Source organism: Rosa chinensis, chromosome 5, assembly GCF_002994745.2.
Source record: "Rosa chinensis cultivar Old Blush chromosome 5, RchiOBHm-V2, whole genome shotgun sequence".
NCBI lineage: Eukaryota > Viridiplantae > Streptophyta > Magnoliopsida > Rosales > Rosaceae > Rosa > Rosa chinensis.
The window spans coordinates 11749358-11768937 of record NC_037092.1 but is presented as its reverse complement, the minus strand read 5'-3'; the positions used below and the strand labels follow the sequence as shown (position 1 = coordinate 11768937).

The following is a 19580-nucleotide window of genomic DNA, read 5'->3' as shown; positions in this document are numbered from 1 at the left end:
GAAAATAATCATTTAGTAACCTTAAGCTACTTTGAATCGTAGCCTAGGATTTCATAAATTTTTTCTTAAAAAACAGTAATATAAAACTGCTATGAGGTACACAGTTGTTCCAATTTCAATCACTTTCGATCACAAATTTTTCTCTCCAATTTCAGTGCCAACCATTTTTAACAAATATATGATTGAACTTTTTGAAAGGAAAAAAAAAAAACAAGAGGATTTATTCAAAAAAGAAAAACCTTTCAGCTAGAAACCAGAGTCTTTCTTTTGTCAAGAACGTATTCCACTAGGAAAAACAGAATTTTAAGTTTTAACAAAAGGGGAAGGTAAAAGTAAAACCTACAAATCCTAAGCTCAATAGGCAAAGCCCAGGTAAACCAGACAGAAAACACTAAAACAAGAAGACAAACTATCTTTATGTCTATTTAAAGTATACTAAACGGACAAAATATTAAATGTAATTTGGCCATGATTTCAATTATATGCAGGTGTAAGTATAGGCTTATTGGTTTTATTTGTGGGGATTTCGTGGATATGTTTAGGGATAAAGAGAAGACAATACACTAAACTCAAAGAAAAGTACTTCAAAGAGAATGGTGGCTTATTGTTACTGCAACAACTTGCTAGTCATGCAGGCACTGTGGATACAACAAAAATCTTTTCCACAGAAGAACTTGAGAAGGCAACAAACAGTTACCACGAGAGTAGAATCCTTGGAGAAGGAGGCTATGGAACAGTTTACAAAGGAATACTACCAGATGACAAAGTGGTGGCCATAAAGAAGTCAAAAGGTGGTGCCCCAACCCAAAGTGATCAGTTTGTTAACGAGGTGATTGTTCTTTCTCAAATAAACCACAGAAATGTGGTGAAGCTACTAGGTTGTTGTTTAGAGACAGAAGTGCCTTTACTAGTATATGAGTTCATCACCCATGGAACTCTTTATGAGCATATTCATTATAAAAGATCATCATTGTCATTCGAATTACGAATGAAGATAGCAGTTGAAACAGCAGAAGCACTAGCATACTTACACTCCTCAACTTCAAATCCAATCATACATCGAGATGTGAAAGCAGAAAATATACTCTTAGATGATGCTTATACAGCAAAAGTGTCAGACTTTGGAGCTTCACGATTGGTTCCATCAGGTCAAACTGAAATACAAACTCTAGTGCTAGGGACATTCGGTTACCTAGACCCTGAATATCTGCAATCGAACCAGGTAACCCTGAATATCTGCAATCGAACCAACTAACAGAAAAGAGTGACGTCTACAGCTTTGGAGTTGTCCTAGTGGAGCTACTAACAAGCAAAGTGGCACTTTCTAAGGACAGATGCTTAACAAGCATCTTTATTTCTTCCATGGATGAAGATTGCTTGAATCAAATTCTTGATGATGACATTGTGAACGAGGGAAACATTGAGACAGGAAAAAATGTAGCCAGTCCATTTGGATTTTCATGTAATCCAAATGGACATTATAGACCAACGAGAAAGCAAACAATGTACTTACATTTAATCAAAAAGCTTTGAATTAATTCTTGCCAACTGAAAAAGAAACCCAATTGCAAACTGCAATTTTAGTCAGGGTTGGGGAAATTTTCTATCCACGTATTGAAACAGAATCAGATTGAGATCGAAAACATACTAATATAACAAACAGCAAAATAGAAAGTTCAAACCTTTTTCTCTAAGGAGACGCCGAGACACGGAGAGGAGGAGAGGAAAGGACGACGGTTGTGGTCTCCCGCTTGTTTGTTAAGGAGATTTCAGAAGCAGTCTCTGTTCGTACTGGGCTGATTGTGAGGAATTGGGTTTGGGCTTTCACACACGAGGAAACAGTGCTTATGAATTGTTAAATGTTTGATACAGCGAAAAAGCCCAATCTCTATCCATTCCTGATACCTCTAATCTATACCTGCATGTCATACATATCTGGGTTGTTATCCAAAAAAAAAAAAAATACAACATGTTTTTCGCGTGGTGATATTTACATGACGACCACACGAACAACTTCCGGGAAATCGAAATTGCAGCATAATTGAGCAACAGTAACTCCTGTTTCCATTTGCACGTGTGAAAAATGGCTGGACGGAAATAGCGGAAAGTAAATCCAGCGCTGTGGTTATTGAACCGCCGACTTCCGGGATGAATATGACAAATGGAGTTGCATGGTAATTGCACCTACTCGATGGAAATAAAAGGGACAACGACCTCGATCAACCTTCATGGACTTGAACCAATTACAATCAATTTCAGTTGCAATCACTTCAGCACACCTGAATTTCTACATTCTAAACCGAGCTCCGACCCTAGCCTGCTTGATTTGGGGTCGTAGATCAGATCATGGCGTTGCGACTCTCATTGGTAGCAGTTCTGCTCCTGTTATTGGTGGCTAGTACTACTACAACAACAGCAGCTGCTGCTCAAGCCCTGCCTGGTTGCTCAGACAAGTGCGGCAATCTCACAATTCCATACCCATTTGGCATGGAGGAGGGTTGTTACCTGCGAGAAGAATTCTTTATCAATTGTAGCAATACCACCCAACCACCAACAGCATATTTAAGAGTCAGCAATATCATTGTTACTAACATTTCCCTTGATGAAGGTGAGTTGCAAATATCCAACAACGCGGCTAAAGCTTGCTACAACTAGCAGGGCAATGTGACATCCAGCACGGATTATTCGCTCGACCTGCCCTTTCCTTGTACGATATCCGATACCAAAAAACAAGTTCTACACTGTTGGTTGTGACACTTGTTCAATTTTTCAAGGCTTCCTAGGGGAAGATGAGTTCGATACGGGGTGCATTTCCATATGCAACAGGCTTGACATTGTTGATCAATATATTATATTCTTGCTCTGGCGCTGGGTGTTGCCAGACTAACATCGCCAGAGGCTGGGCCGGACTTGAAGTTGTGGAGGACTGGAGCAAAAAATCTAAATGAGGCCTTACTAATTCTAACATAAAAAAATATATTATAAAAATTTGGTTAAATTAATATAACAAGGCAAATAAAAATAATATATAAGAATGAAAAACATAATAGATAGGAAAATTAGCCGAAAAGAAATGAAAAGACATGAGAATGTAAAAAGGAAAAGCAAAAAAATTAAAAAAACATAAATAAAATAGAGATAACTACAGATCGAACACAGGTCATGAGTGGAAAATGGACAGTGACTTGGCCAACTGGACTACTTCGCATTTCATTAAATTGTTTGACATTTTTTGTTAATATATGTTATATATACATATTCTGAGATCTGAGGCCTTCCGAGATTGGAGGCCTAATGCGGCCACACCACTTGCACAACCCCAGGGCCGCCCCTGGCCAGAGGGTTGAAAAATACTTCGGCGACGTTGGATACTATCAACGGTCATAAGGATATATGGGAATTTAACCCCTGCAGCTACGCCTTCATTGCAGAGCAAGGACAGTTCAATTTCTCTGCTGCAAGTTTAAAGAAACAGGACAAAAACTACTGGCTTCCAGCGTTCTTAATTGGGCTATTGGAAATGACACAGACTCCTGTGATGAAGCTCAAAAGAGGAAGGATTTCGCTTGCAAGGCTAATAGCAGGTGCGCCAACGGGCCTATCAATGGGTCTGTAGGTTACTTGTGCCAATGCTTACCTGGTTATGAAGGAAACCCCTACTATCCAGATGGTTGCCAAGGTGTGATGATGATCAATGATTTCATTTACATATATAGTTGATAGATCAGTATATTAGCATTGCAGTTTTACCAAATTAATTGATTCGTGACATGTCTTTGCCTTTCCTAACTTACATATAGTTTGTTGCATTTGGAAACTAAAGCTGAAAATCGGGAATTTACATTATAGATATGTGATCGATATAAATATCATATGATATTCTTTTCAGATATTGATGAGGGCACGGCTTTAAACCCCTGCAATGGACTAAATGGAGTATGTGTAAATTCACGAGGGAATTACGCTTGTTTATGTCCCAATGGCTACAAAAACAATGGCCCGAATGGAAAGTGCATCAAAGACAATTCCAGCGACCGTCTCCTGCTCATAATTCTTTCATTGGGTATGCACTTAATATACTCTTTCTAGTTTTGTAAGGCTTATTTTTTAGGGATAATGATCATACACCCACTTTCTACCAAAATACATCTCATACACTCAACCAACTTATTTTTATCCCTACTCACTCAAAAGTTTTCCTTTTTCTCCCAACTATTCATTTCACTTAATATTTATTCCATTACCTACCATTTCCTCTTTCACCATCCTTTCCTTTTATTATTTCCGTTTTACTATTACTACAGTGAACAATACTTTTTCTTTTGACGGAACTTGGTGGGCCCATTTCTTGATATTGTTTGTTTAGATAGCAATTACAGTTAAAATTCATCCTCTACACTCGAAGGTAAACAGTTAATTTTTACTATTCATAATTTTGATCGTTTCCAGATTAGATTTGATTGCTATTTGCAAAATAACCAATAAAGAGTTAGCTAAATAAAGAGAAAAGTTGAGAAAGTTAAAAGATTAAAGAGCAAGGCTTAAAAGAGAAACTCCTGACTACTGAGATATTATCTTTATAGTCTAGAAAAGAATTTACAAAGTTGAGAAAAATATTCAAGATATCAAAGATACTCTTGAAGAGAAACAAAAATCTCTTGATTATTTGAGTATCGGTTAGATCCGCAAATCATCGGTAATAGAGTTTGTTGAAAAAGCTCAAAAGGGAATCCCCAATGGGGACAATATCTGAATTAATATTAGAGAAGTTAAATTCTCTATTAAAATCTCTGATGAGAAACATCAGAATCTGATAAAAGAATTATCTAGATGTCAAGATCATCTAGAAAGATTACCACATATAATCTTTTTTTTTTTTTTTTTTTTTTTTTTTAAATTAAATAGAGGATTAGGCGATATTAGTTCCTCTGCGACAGCTCGAGATTACCACATATAATCTACCAATTAGAAAAATTGAAAAACAAAATAGATTATATCAAAGAACTTCCCAAAAGGGAAGAAGAACAGCTAATAAGTGTTAGTAGAAAAATCAATGAACAGCAAGAAATGCTGGATTCTATGAAAAATTTACTAAATGATAAGAAAAAGCCTCCAATTAAATCCAAGAAAGCTAATGGCTTTAAACCATCAGAGAAACCTGAGAAGAATCCTGTTCCAAACATAATTTTTCTATAACCTTCTACTAGTTTGACTAGTATCAAATATGAAAAACCAAAACACTTGGTAGCAAGAGATGTCAAAATGATGAACATCTTTGGAAAGAAGAAAGGAGTACAACTCCTAAATGCTAAAGAATTTGAATACAATGAAATAGAACAGGAGGTAAAAAACTCCGCAATCCCAAAATTAGATTTCAAACAAATCTATAAAAGAGGAAAGTTTGAACTGATGGATAGCCATCATTTCAAATTATTGGAATTTACAACTCCTTCCATATCTGGAGAAACAGATCTTTTAATGATCACTCCTCAAGAAGTTGTAAGAGCAAAGGCAAAAAATTATCAATTTTTTGCATATTGGAGCAGTCCAATTAGGTATAAAATTCCTAGCTCGAGAAGACTTAAACTGTTTAGTTCTATGTGTCTTACAAGACAATAGACTAACAGATTTTCAAGCTAGTTTGTTGGGAACACTTGAAGCATCTTTATGCAATCAAGTGGCTTATTTCAATTGTTTCCCAAATTTCTCTACAAGCTTGAAAGATGTTGCCCATTGTCTGAGGCTAAGAGTCAAGACAGATGGTATATCAATGAAAAAAGATATGCAAGAACTTGCAATAGTATACAAAATATACTATAAACTGATGAGTACCACAGTTCAACCTAAGACAAGGATATCAAATATCCCTGGCCTTACTACTGGTTTTCTCACCAGTCAGAAGAACCATTCACAACAAATTCACAAAGTTACATGGAATGAAGTAATTTTCCCTATTGAATGGAAATTAGCTGGTCCAAAGAAACCACCAGAAAGTGCTAAAGCAACAATTTATGAAAGCAGAAAGACTGGAGATGTCAGTCTGAATTTTGATAATCACAGAAAAAGTGATGTATGTCCTGAAAACATCAGGATAAATAGAAAATTCAGAAGATGCAATAGTACTAGAGAAGCAAGTATTAGTGGCACTAAATTCACTGTTGAAGAACCAACAGATCTCATTACTGAAGAAGAATTAAAAGCTCATCTGAACAGACCAATAAATATGTTTAGAGCAAAAAACTCTATGATGAAGCAGAATCTTGCAAAAATACTGAACGATTAGAACAACTAATAGAAGAAATGAACATTTTCAAAGTAGGAAAGGTAAGAAAAGTCCTTCCTTATCAAGAAATAGAAATGGAAGACGGAGAAAGCTCAAATTCCAAAACTTTCATCATCAGAGAAAGGGGAAAACTAAAACTCCCTATACAGAAAGCTCCTATAGGCAAAAAAGAAGAGAGAAATTCTCAAAAATTTGTCCCAGAAGACAATATGCCTAGGGTGCCAATCACAAATTATGGTATATGGCTAAATCTAGACAAAGCTCTAGATAAAAGAAAAGCTATTGACCAATGGGTAGACAGCCTCATGATGGCTGACTTGGTTCATAAAATCTCACAAGCGTACGAATCGCTGTTAAGTAAAGGAAGTATTTGAACCTTGATTATCGTACCTCGGGGATTAGGTGTTAGACCTAACCGAGGTAATTGGCGCTAGAATAACTTAAAAGCATACAATAAAAAAATAAAAATAAAATAAAGTAAAATAATATTCACAAGGCACCAAGCCTTGGTAATGCTCGGCCTAGCTCACACTAAGCCTAATCAAAGCCACTAACTTGTAGTTCAAATGAGTTATGCACAATGGAATGTAGAATTTTGTTTGGGAGTTTAGAATTGGGAATTAACTAAATTAAATGCAAACTAAAATAAAAGCAAACAACTAATTATCAAGCAATAAATTAAATTTGGATTTTCAAATTAATGGGAACATGGGAGTGTCGGGTGATTCACACTAACTATCTTATAAATATCGATGCCAATTTCACAAATGCTTGTTTTTCCTATATGTGTCGAGTCTCGTATCTAGTACCGGTTAAGGCTACCAAACCAATTATCCTTTCGGGGTATTGACTATGCCGGTTAAGGCCACAATCAACTCTCTAATTTGGGCATTACGCCGGTTAAGACCGCAATATCCAAAATTAGAGACCTAGAGAGAAAGATAATAGAGACACAAGCAAGCTTAGCTACAATTAAGCTAGCTAATTGTCACCACACTTAAATCCTAGATGCCACAAGATTAATAAGTTGTCAATTTATTAATCTATTCATCACAATTGCCCACAACATAATTTCAAAGGGTGACAAAGCCTAGAAACATGCTTCTAAGGACCAATAAATTTAGATTTAAAGTATACACAAAATTAGAGACCTAGAGAGAAAGATAATAGAGACACAAGCAAGCTTAGCTACAATTAAGCTAGCTAATTGTCACCACACTTAAATCCTAGATGCCACAAGATTAATAAGTTGTCAATTTATTAATCTATTCATCACAATTGCCCACAACATAATTTCAAAGGGTGACAAAGCCTAGAAACATGCTTCTAAGGACCAATAAATTTAGATTTAAAGTATACACAATGGAAATTGCATTTATTTCATTTAAAGCATCAATATTTATACAAGATGAGTTAGGACTTTACAACCCTAACTCCCAATATTGAACTACTCACAACCTATTATCAAATATATCATCAAATACATAAGAAATTAAGAGAAATGATAGAGGAGCGAGGGAACACAAACTAGGCTCACAATTTGCTATAAGCAAATATGAACCCAATTTGAAATTAAGCCTCCACTCTTTACCAAACCAAAATCTCTTTGTGGGGTGATGAAACCTTGATGGTGTGTAGTGAAAGCCCCTTGGTTATCTTTGAGAAAAATGATAGAGAGTGATATTGGGAAGGGAGAGAAAATGGGAGAATAGAAATGGAGTGGAGGTGGTGTGTGTTTCGGCTGTAGAGAAGAAGGAAGAGAGAAAATAGATCTAGTGGAGTATATATTAGTGTGCAGCTACTGTTCTAGGGTAGAAGGAATATATATGGGTGCAGCTGTAGGGTGAGAAAGAATAGGGAATCGTGGTCGTTCAAGAAAGAAAGAGAAGAGATTGATTTAATTTTGGGCGGCTGGGATCATTTCGTGAGAAGGAGGAAAAGTGTGGTCTGGCACATGGTGGTGGTTGTGTGGCTAAGAGTAAGTTCACCCGTAATCAAGAAATGTCAAGGCGTCGACCAGTCAAGTAACTGTTCACTGCCACTGGACATGGATTTCCACCCGTTTTTTTTTCTTGACCAGTCAAGTTCATTTTTTCACTATTCATCAATTTTTTCTTACATAAATGAAAAATCAGGAATAAGTACAATACAACGTTATTTAGTTGTTGTACGAGAAATTCGGTTTCTAGTCGATTTTTGTTTTCGAAACAAACGTTATTTAGAAGGTTGTGAAAATTGACTTTTTATACGTTTGGAATTTGGGAAAACTTCCTTCATGAAAGTTGTAGAGCTCGTCGATACGATCTGGTGCATATATGGAACGTAATATTCAGAGTTCGAATGAATTTATTATGAATTTTTGAAATATGGAAATTTTCAATAAATAGCCAAAAAAAATTCCTTTTTGTTTCAAATGACGAAATTTTTTCTTGTTTTCATTCCCCCCTCGGTTCTCTCTCTCTCTCTCGTGCGCTCCCCCAGACCCGGCTCTTCCGACCCGACCCGGATTTTTCTCCCTCCTCCGGCGTCTTCAGGCCACGGTCCCTGCCCCCCCCCCCTCCCCCGAGGTCGCCTCGCCTCGCCCAGCCGCTCCGTGGCGTCAGCCCGCGCATCCGCTGCTCCCAAGCCGAGATCGAAGCAACCCAGGTGGAGCAAATCAGACCCTAACTGTTCATCGTCCTTCATCGCGTCTCTCTCTCTCCACACAACACGCTGACGTCACCCACGTTTGGGTGTGGGCTGAGCTGGCACAGGCCTTGGCTGGGTCAAGGAAGATGTCATCCTCTTGCCTTTTTTCTTGACTTCGGTCAAGAAAATTCATCCTTTGCCCGGTCAAGCTTATGTTGGTGGAAGAGAGATTTTGGGGTTGGCCGGTCACCACCTCACCAAATCCATGCTTTGCCCGGTCAAAGAGGAACTGGTGGACTTGCTCTAAGAAGAGAAAAGGCTGGAATGGTTAAAGAAAGAAGAAAGATAGTGCATGTGGTTTTGGGATTCATAATTAAGCAATTATGCTGCTAGTGCTTTGTTTCATTGATTAATTATGTTAATTGCTCACTTAATTAATGAATGATGCTGCATCTCTTTCTCTTCTTCTTTTCTATTTTTCTTTCCTTCCCACTTATCACAACTCGAATATTACCATACTTATTGCAAAGGCTAGTCGGATTTTGCTCTCTAGCTTGCATTGACCATAGTTGACCGTGTCGACAATTCGTCCTTTTTTCGGAAACTCCAATTAGCTCCAATTTTGCACAACTTCTTCCGAAATCCACAACTCCGCTTATTTACTACAATAAAAATAAAAATAAATTAATTACATAATAATTACTTTGGAGATTAGCTTAATTCTAGTGTTTGAACGTAATTACGTGCATAAAAATGCGTGTAATCAATGGCTTCTGCTCTCACCCTTAGAAAATTTGAAGCACCAGATCTTCAGGTGTATTATGAAACTACTCTCACGGGAGTAGCCAAGAAATACTACTTGTCTTTCAAAGAAACTACCAGAGGAATAAAAAATTTGAAATCACCATATGATTTTGCAGTACCCTGTACGATCAATTCTGTGGAAATCTCTCAAACTTAAGTGAAAAGGCCAAAGAAGCGGCCAAATCAAACATTTATGCTCTCAAAATCTGTGACATGAGATATTTTGAAGAGTATCTAAATGAATTTCAAGAAAACTACTGTACAATAGGTGAACTAGAAAACACTGATCTAGTAAACCTGTTACACAGGAAACTTCCTGAACCCTAGAGAACAGCTGTGAGAGAAAGCATACCTAAAAAACCAATTGAAAGATTTTCAGTTGGAGGAATTGCCAACAGAATCCGGCAATTACTAAAAGAACAATGCAAAGCGAATCTTGGAGCCAAGATGGCTAAGATGCAACTCAAAGGAGTAGAAAACTTTCGTTACGAAATACTGGATATGCCTACCAACTAGGGTTGTCATGAATCCAAGTTTCGTAAAAAGAAAAAAGTAAAATATTACTCAAAACGGTTCAGAAAGAATGAAAACAAAAAAGATTGGAAGTTTACCAGGGCTGGAAATTTGGGCGGAACCAACCGGAAGAAAGTAAGACATAAGCAATAATATCTTCTTATCAGGTGAACCCTGGTACATTCGTTTGTGACTACTGCTTATGTCATGAAAAGAATGGACTTCTTATGTTTTGTGAAGAGTCAAAAAAGACTTATCACAAAGAATGCTTCATAGCTGAAGCCAGAAGAAAAACCAAGAATGGCTTCATCAGCCAATTGGTAGAACAAGAATATGAAGAATATTTATATGAACAAAAAGAGAAAAAAAAAAAAGAAACTTTGTTCCAAGAAATTATGGAATCCTCTTCCTCAGAAATAAAGGAGGAAAAAATCGATGAAAATTTTGAACTGGTTAAACCAAAAAATGTTTCAGAAGAATGTAAATCATTCATACCACAAGAACAAGCTCAAGAAGAAGAGCTTCAACAATCGAAAATCATCTCTACCAGTAGATACATTAACTACATAGAGATTGGATTAAAATTCCATGATCATAGAAAGTATCATCTACATGCCTTTGTAGATAATGGATCAGGATTTACAGTTACAAAAAGATTTGCAATTCCAGAAGAACTCTGAAAAGAAGATAATAAAAGAATAGCTACTGATGTTCAGTTTGATGGAAGCCACTTAACCATGAAAAAGGTAGCTAGAGATGTTCACATCACTATTGGTGGCGGAACATTTATCATCAATACTCTTTGGCAATCTGAAGGCCAAGGATCAGATTTCTTGTTGGGAAATGATTTCCTTCTCCAACAGAGATTTGTTCAAGATTAAGAAGCAATGGGCTTCAAAAAAGGAGAAAGAATGTTTTGGATAGACAGACTAACCCAAGCAAAAAGTGTAGTCGGTCCAAACTTTACTACCCAATATCAGAGATCGCAACGAAATAGTGGTGATCATATGCCCTATAAGCCCAGATTTGAACCTGTCCTACAAATTAAGCAACAGAAAGAATTGTTTATTGAAGAATCTTCTGAAGAAGAAGAAGAAGAAACTAGTGAAGATGAAGAAGCTAGTTTCATCCATGAACACAACCTTAAGCACTTTCAAAATAAGCTTGAATCTCAGAAGATCCCTACTCTTGATAAAATAAAATAAAAATGCTCGAACAGAATATAGATGTCAACCCTCAGAAATTTTGAGAAAAAGACCCAGTGGTCTGTGAATTAAGACTACATGATATGAATGTTATATGTCATGTAAAAGTCATTCCTCAATACAAAGAAGAAGATAAAAAAGAATTCAGAAAAGATATAGAAGATCTCCTGAACAAGAGATTAATTCAACCATCCACTAGCCCTCATCATGCTCTAGCATTCTACGTGAGAAATCATGCAGAAAATGTTAGAGGAAAAACTAGAATGGTAATTGACTACAGAGATGTCAATAAAAAGGTCGTTAAAGACGGTTATCAAATAGCTCAAGTGAGAGTCTTGATTAATCAACTCAAAGGAGCTAAAGTCTTTTCAAAATTCGATGCAAAGTCAGGTTTTTGGCAAGTCAAGATGCATCCAGATAGTGTTCCCCTCACTGTATTTGGAACACCACAAGGACACTACGAATGGTTAGTAATGCCCTTTGGCCTAAAACAAGCCCCTTCAATCTTCCAGAGAAAGATGGATGACAGCTTTAAACATGTTGCTGAATTCTGCGTCGTCTATATTGATGACATCCTCGTCTTCTCCAAAAACAGAGAAGAACACATGAAACACTTTCATGAGGTTGTAAAGCTGATAATTCAGCATGGAATCATCTTGGGAGAAAAGAAAATTTTCTTTATCCTAGATGAAGTTGATTTCCTTGGTATAAATATCAAGGATGGAGTAATAAAACTCCAACCTCACATCCTCGAGAATAGGGCTGGGCACGGTCCCAGACCGGCACTGGATTTGCAAGGACCGGCTATCTTTCTTCAGGCCGGGCTTGCAGTTTCAAAGAACGGAAATCGGGCTAAACCAGGACCTAGAAAAATGGGCCAATTTTTTCAGGCTTATGGGCTTTTTTGCCCACCCCTCTCGCCAACAACAAGAACTCCAAGCATCAAAGCTTAGCCACATGAAAATCAATCCCTCATTCCAGAACCATCGAACCAAAACATCAATCAAAGACCATCCCGCTCCGCCATCTCTCAACCTCCTCCACCCACTCAAAGACCCGATTCGTTTCCTTCGCTTCCCCGAAACAACGCCACCAAATTCCTTTACAGGAATCCTCACCAAGCATGAGACTGTGAATGAGCAGAAAGAAGAAGAATCGGGAAAGCCTAGTTTCAATTTCAATGGAATTTAAATCAGAATAATTGAATTGGTGATGTTCTGATGAAATTGGAAAATAGAAAGCTAAAGAGGATCACAGGGAAGGGAAAAAGGAACTGAGGTTACTGAGGAAGAAGAAAGAAAAGGGTTCTTTACTTCTTTTAGAAGAGATGAGAGGCTGGGTCCGCTTGGATTTAGGCTGGGATTGGAAACTGAGGAACTGGCCAAACTGAAGGAAGAGGAAGATGAGGTGGAAGAAAAAGAAAGAGAAAGTACTCGGGCCCATAGAGGGAATAAGTTATAGATAATTGATATTTTAATGACACATAATAAAAAAAACATATACATATATGATATTTTACTAAAGTATTCGGGCCCAACGGGCTTTAATAGATTTCAAAGTCTAGAACAGGGACTGGCCGGAAATTTATATATATGGGCCCGGGCCAGTAAAAACTTACAATTTTTTTTTTTAAAAACCCGGACCGATCCGAACCTGACCGGCCAGGCCGGGCCGGTTTTTCGGGTTTATGGGCTTTTTTGCCTACCCTTACTCGAGAAGATCTGGAAATTTCCAGACAAAATTCCTGATGCTAAAAGTGTAGAAAGATTTTTATATAGGAGTCATTAACTATGAGAGAGAGAGAGATTTCATTCCCAAAATCTCAGGATTAACAGCAATGTTATCCCCTAAAACGAGTTCCAAAAGAAAATGGAATTTCATAGAAGATGATGAAAAAATTGTGAAGCAGATAAAAGCCCTCTGCAAGAATCTCCCTCCTCTTCAACAACCAGAAGAAAATGATGAAATCATTCTCCAAACTGATGCTAGTGATAATTACTGGTCTGGTGTTGTTCTGGCAAAAATGTCTGCAACTAACATTGAAAAGATCTGTAAATTTTGTAGCGGCAAGTTCAGCCATGCAGAACAAAATTATCCTACAGGGGAAAAAGAAATCTTGGCTGTCAAGAAAACAATTTTGAATTCTCCAGGTTTTCTAGGAAAATCATTTACTGTACTCACCGATTGTGCTAGAGTAAAGAATTTCAAAAATTTTAAACTTGATAAAGCTACTGATAGAGGAAGATTAGCAAACTGATAATTATTTCTTAACCAATATGATTATAATGTTGAATTAATTGCAGGAAACAAGAACTATCTTCAAGACGCCCTAACAAGAGAAATGGCAATGTTCAGCCGAAGAGAAGGCGATGAAGGTCGCAACTCCAGAAACCGAAGAACAGGGAAAGAACCTGAAAATGATGAGCAACCTAAAGATAAGATCCTCAAAAGATTTTTGCTAAGTCCAAAAGGACTAGCCACAACTGATCAATTCCGGGGTAAAGGATTGGCTAGCCAGTCTCATACGGCAGACGATAAAGGCTTATCAAGACCGTTGATGGCTGTTGCTTTGCCAAAAAGCATGACAACTCCATCTGAAGTTATAAATGTTTTTAATTATGAATTGAAAACCTTCAAAGACCCTGTGTTTAGAACTGGCAGAAGATTAACATATCACCAAAAGGCTATTCTAGATAATCTTTTATATGCCTTTCAAGAAAGAAACAGTGGACTCATGTTCCCAGCTCTATTTGCCCTAGCTGAAGAACTCCATGAAAATGCCAGACCACAGTTTGAAGAATTTTATGAAAAATACAGCAGAGTGCTGTCCAGAATGAAAAAATCCAGTATGTAGAAGATTAGGAAAGTGCTAAAGTTCCTGTTTTGGCACTAAAAGAATCAGAATGGTTCAACTTTCATGATCTTATTGGAAGTCATAATTCCGATTCATGTCTTCCCCCAACTCTTTTCAATGTACCTGGACCTTATGTTGGAAGATATGTGGTCAATGTTCAGAGTGAACATCCTCAAGAACACAAGTTTTGGCTTGTTGAAAATGGTTTTGTCCATAATCTCTGGACAAAAACAAATGATGGTCTCAAGGGTTTACCTCCCATCATTGTTAACACTGTCAAGAATGTCAGAAAAAATGACTGCATTCTTAGGTTGAAATTCAGATCTACTCCACCAGAATGGATTCAAAAAAGGAATGATGAAGTTGATTATATTTCTCTATACCATTATGTGAGAATTATTCAAGGAAGATATCTTCAGCCTGTATGTGTGGGATATAATGGCCAACCAAATTCTTGCATTCCCTGGATGAAAGCCATGTCTCTAGAATACATCAAGAAGATCATCGAAGAAGATACAGAGAATACATTCCTGGCAGCAGGAGAAAAGATTATCATTACTGCATATGACCATCCTAAGGTTATTATCAGTGACCTTTTTCTATATCTTAAAAGAAAAGAGATAGACTCCACGTTAGCCTGCATGCAGTGGATAGAAAAGATTGAAAATGACAACCACTAAAAAATGTATGAAGATATAGACGTGGAAGAAAACAGAAAAAAAAAAAAAAAAAAGCCAGGATGGAAAGTAACTCTTTTGTCCTAAGCCACAACTCTGAAACAGATGAAAACATGTGAAGCAGCAGGTGTAAAAAGCACCGAAAGCAATTTTGGCCTTTTCCTAAAGATGCTTTTGCTTTTCAGAAAAGAAGAAGGTGAAAAACACTTCACCTAAAGGAATCTGCTTTTCGTCAATCGACTTCAATCATCTAGAGCACTCACGAGAGCAGAAAATAATGGAGTTGTTCTGTACATTTTTGTGTTTTGAATTATAGTTTGAGTTCCGCTCCCTATATAAGGAGCTCTAGGTTCAATTTGTAAGGCATCAGAAAATTGAGCAGAAGAGTCTTCTCTCAAGAAGTATGAAAGCCATAGTAGCAAGTGTGCCATAGTAGCAAGTGTGCTCTTTCCTTCTTGTCTAGTGTGAAGTGGTGTGCTTTTTTCAAGTAAGCATCTGTAATCGTTCTCATGGATAGCTAAATAGCTTTTTAGCTGTTTACCTGAGAATGAGGCTTTGAATTCTTAGCCTGTAATTATGTTTAAATAAATAAATAATTTCATATTGCTCATCACTTCGTCAAGTATTTTAATTTTTTAGTTTTATGTTGTTATTTGTGTTCGGCCTTAATCCTGTACTACCTTTAAGTTTAGATTTTCAGTTTCTTAGGAAGATTTGCCTCAGCTTAGGATAGAAATAAGCAGTAGTGATTCCCCCTGTTAAAATAACAGTTAGGCAGGGAGCCGTCAGGTGAAAAACTTGGGCATGTTGAAGGCTAGTTTTGTTTTTCTCAGAAGTTTGAATAGGTTTTTCTAAGAAAAAGTGAGTTTTGAACCCAAAAGTCAGCATATGATATATTGGGCACTACCCTAAAAAGGACTACCCTTAGGAGTCTTTTCCCCTAAAGTTTGTGTAATTTGGCAAAATACCAACTTGGTTGATTGATTGGGCAAAATACCTCATGATTTTGGGCAAACGGGCAAAACCCCTATTTTTTATATTTTAGGGGCATCACCTAATAACCCCTTAATCTATGGGAAAAAAAAATGCAAACAGTACCTGACCTTTGGCCCATTAGTAACTTTCGTACCTCAACTTCAATCGTACCTCAACTTAAAAAAATATCATTTTGGTACCTAACGTTCGGACCCGACCCAACATTAGTTCCTAGAACACTGTTGGCTGTTACGCCGTTTGCCACCTGGCAATTTTTTAGGGGTATTTCTGTCCCTTCACTCAATCTCGTCTTCTTCTTCCTCTCTCTTTCTCTCTCGTCGCACTTCACTAATCTTCGAGCTCAAATCAACCTGTTTCTCCATCGGAAATGCCATCACAAGTGTGCTAATCTTAACCTCGCTGTGCTTCGTTACTCTTGCTTTGCTTCATTTTCATGTATGTATACCTCGACTTGTGCATATACGGGGATTCCAGCATAATACAAACAGGGCTTCCACTCGAACCCAAAATTCGGGTCTTCCAAGCACACATTACTGACGGAGCAGCTCCGGCGATGAAGATGAAAGAAGAACATGAAAGAAATCCTAACCGAAATGGGATTCAGGAATCCAGAATCTACAATTTCAATCAAACCGAATAATCAAAATATGCAATTATATACCTAATAATGCGGAAAATCAATCAATTGCTCATATTTGCTATTAAACCTTCAAGAACATGTGGGATCAAAGCACTAATGAAACCAAGATCTTGCCTTTCGAATCAATCAAACCAGAATTGACATTAGGATCAGATCTGAGGTCATATTGGAAAATCAAAACTAATTTGGATTGCCTAGAGAGAAGAGACAGAATGATGTCCTTGCTTGGACACGACGCGAAGGATGGCTCGGCGGCAGCACCGGATAAGGCTCGCACCTCGAGGTGTGTCGAAGAGAGGAGATGAAGGAGGTCGGCGGCTGCGCTCCTACTGCAAGGCCGAACAAGGCTCATAAACAAACAGAAGCCACCGTGAACGGACTCGGCCCTTCAACTCGCGGCGCTGACGGAGAATTCGAGTTTGGGTCGACGCCGACAACAGCCTTCGAACTTAGCCAACATAACGACTTCGGCTTCGGGTCGGGGTCTTAGAGGCCAGCTTCCAAATGGGGAGCGTTTGATGTCATTGAGGCGAAGAATGGTGAGATGGGTGCCCAGAGCAAATTTGGACCAGACAGTGGATGAAAAAAAAATAACATTAGAGACTCAAATTACCCATTTATCCTTTATTATATGTCAATTGACTAACGCCGTAACAGCCAACAGTATTCTAGGCACTAATGTTGGGTCAGGGTCCCAACTTCAGGTACCAAAGTGATATTTTTTGAAGTTGAGGTACGAAAGTTACTAATAGGTCAAAAGTCAGGTACTGTACGCATTTTTTTTTCCATAGATCTATTGACCTCTTTGACTTGCACTTTCCTAATCCCTCCCGTAGTTATTCCTCATCATTACCGATTGAACTTTTACCTCAGGAAATAGTGGTATGCAAAAATAAATTATAATGACTGTTGAACTATATATGTGCAGGAATTTCCGTAGGCCTATTTGTGATTTTATTAGTTGGAAGTTTATGGATGTATTGGGGATGAAGAAAAGGAAGTTCATAAAACTCAAAGAGAAGTACTTTACAGAAAATGGTGGTTTATTGTTAAAACAAAAACTCACTAGTCAAGGAGGATCTGTTGAGACAACCAAACTATTTACTACAAAAGAACTTGAGAAGGCCACACACAATTACCATGAAAGTAGAATCCTTGGTGAAGGAGGGTATGGAATAGTTTACAGAGGCATATTACTAGATAACCAAGTGGTTGCAATAAAAAAGTCCAAAGTTGGTGCCCCGACTCAAACTGATCAGTTTGTTAATGAGGTGATTGTTCTTTCTCAAGTCAACCATAGAAATGTAGTAAGGCTATTAGGTTGTTGTTTAGAGACAGAAGTCCCTTTACTAGTATAAAAGTTCATCACCCAGGGCACTCTCTTTGAGCACATTCACAAGAAAAAGGGTAAAAGGTCATCACTTTCATGGGAACTCCAATTGAAGATAGCATCAGAAACTGGAGGAGCACTAGCATACTTGCACTCCTCCACTTCCACACCAATCATACACCGAGATGTGAAAACAATGAATATACTATTAGATGACAATTACACAGCCAAAGTGTTAGATTTTGGAGCTTCACGTTTCATTCCTATTGATCAAACTCAACTAGCAATAATGGTGCAAGGAACATTTGGATACTTGGACCCTGAATACTTCCATTCAAATCAACTAACAGAAAAGAGTGACGTCTATAGCTTTGGAGTGGTTCTAGCAGAGCTACTCACAAGCAAAGTGGCATTTTCTTTTGCAAGGCCTAAGGCAAAGAGATGCCTTGCACACTTTTTGTAGATATCTCACTAGCAAGGCCATTTTCTATGTCACCAAGCATAAGCAACACTCTCTTAGGGGGGCCCATGAGCCATGGTGGGACCCAACCGTGACATGCATTGCGTAGCCGGATGTCCAAGCTACGCCACGGTAGTCGGAAGGGGCCAATACCTCGTCGGGAAGCCACCTTCCCGGCCTTGCCTAGTTGCCTCCCTAATGAGCCTTTATGCACTATAATAGTGTTGATTGCATCCTACATTGGAAAACATGTAAAGGAGAGGGGTTCCCTTACCTATAAAAGGGACCATTCCTCCCACTTAAGCATTCATCCCATTACATCTCTTGTAATCCTTTTGGGCCGCAATGCCCAATACACTAGTTAAAGCTTTCAAGTGGACGTAATCTCCCTCTAAGGCGAGAGATGAACCACTATACATCTCGCATCACATTCTCTCTCTCTCTCTCTCTCACGTTAATTAGAGTCACCGATTCTAAACATTAACATTGGCGCCATCTGTGGGAATGCACTCGTACTAATTATGCTTGATATAGGGCACAAAGCCACGCTTTGGTATCAACCCCGCCAGAACACCCTCCTTGACTGGGGACTTCGGGGACTTGTACATACAGTCCAGCATAATTAGCAATGGTTAAGCTCATGCCACATGACATCACCTTTGAGCTACTCGTTCATGCCTCAGCGGCATCCCCGAGCTTTCACGCTCTCGCCTCAGCGGCACCGCCGAGCTTCCCGCTCATGCCTTCCCGGCAACCCTCGAGCTTTCCGCTCACAAGCTTTCTGCTCATGCCTTCCCGACAACCATCGAGCTTCCCGCTCATGCCTTCTCAGCAACCCTCGAGCTTTCCGCTCATGCCTTCCCGGCAACCCCGAGCTTCCCACTCATACCTTCCCGGCAACCCTCGAGCTTTCCGCTCATGCCTTCTCGGCAACCCCGAGCTTCCCGCTCATGAGCTTTCTGCTCATGCCTTCCCGGCAACCATCGAGCTTCCCGCTCATGCCTTTCCGGCAACCCTCGAGCTTTCCGCTCATGCCTTCCCTACAACCATCAATCTTCCCGCTCATGCCTTCTCGACAACCCTCGAGTTCCCGCTCGTGCCTTCCTGGAAACCCTCGAGCTTCCCACTCATGCCTTCCCAGCAACCCTCGAGCTTCCCACTCATGCCTTCCCAGCAACCTCGAGTTTTCC

At 38.5% G+C, this 19580-nt stretch overlaps 1 protein-coding gene and 1 pseudogene across 1 annotated transcript; both read left to right on the top strand.

Annotated features, from left to right (window-relative positions):
- Positions 1 to 478: 478 nt before the first annotated feature.
- On the top strand, positions 479 to 2561 carry LOC112203158 (wall-associated receptor kinase 3; the record flags this gene model as incomplete). Its single annotated transcript, XM_040505723.1, is given in 2 exon segments — positions 479 to 1225; positions 1228 to 2561. Coding segments are annotated over 2 exon segments (1053 nt in total), but the record flags the coding sequence as incomplete, so codon positions are not given.
- Positions 2347 to 18393, top strand: LOC112203157 (annotated as a pseudogene).
- The last annotated feature ends 1187 nt before the right edge of the window (positions 18394 to 19580 follow it).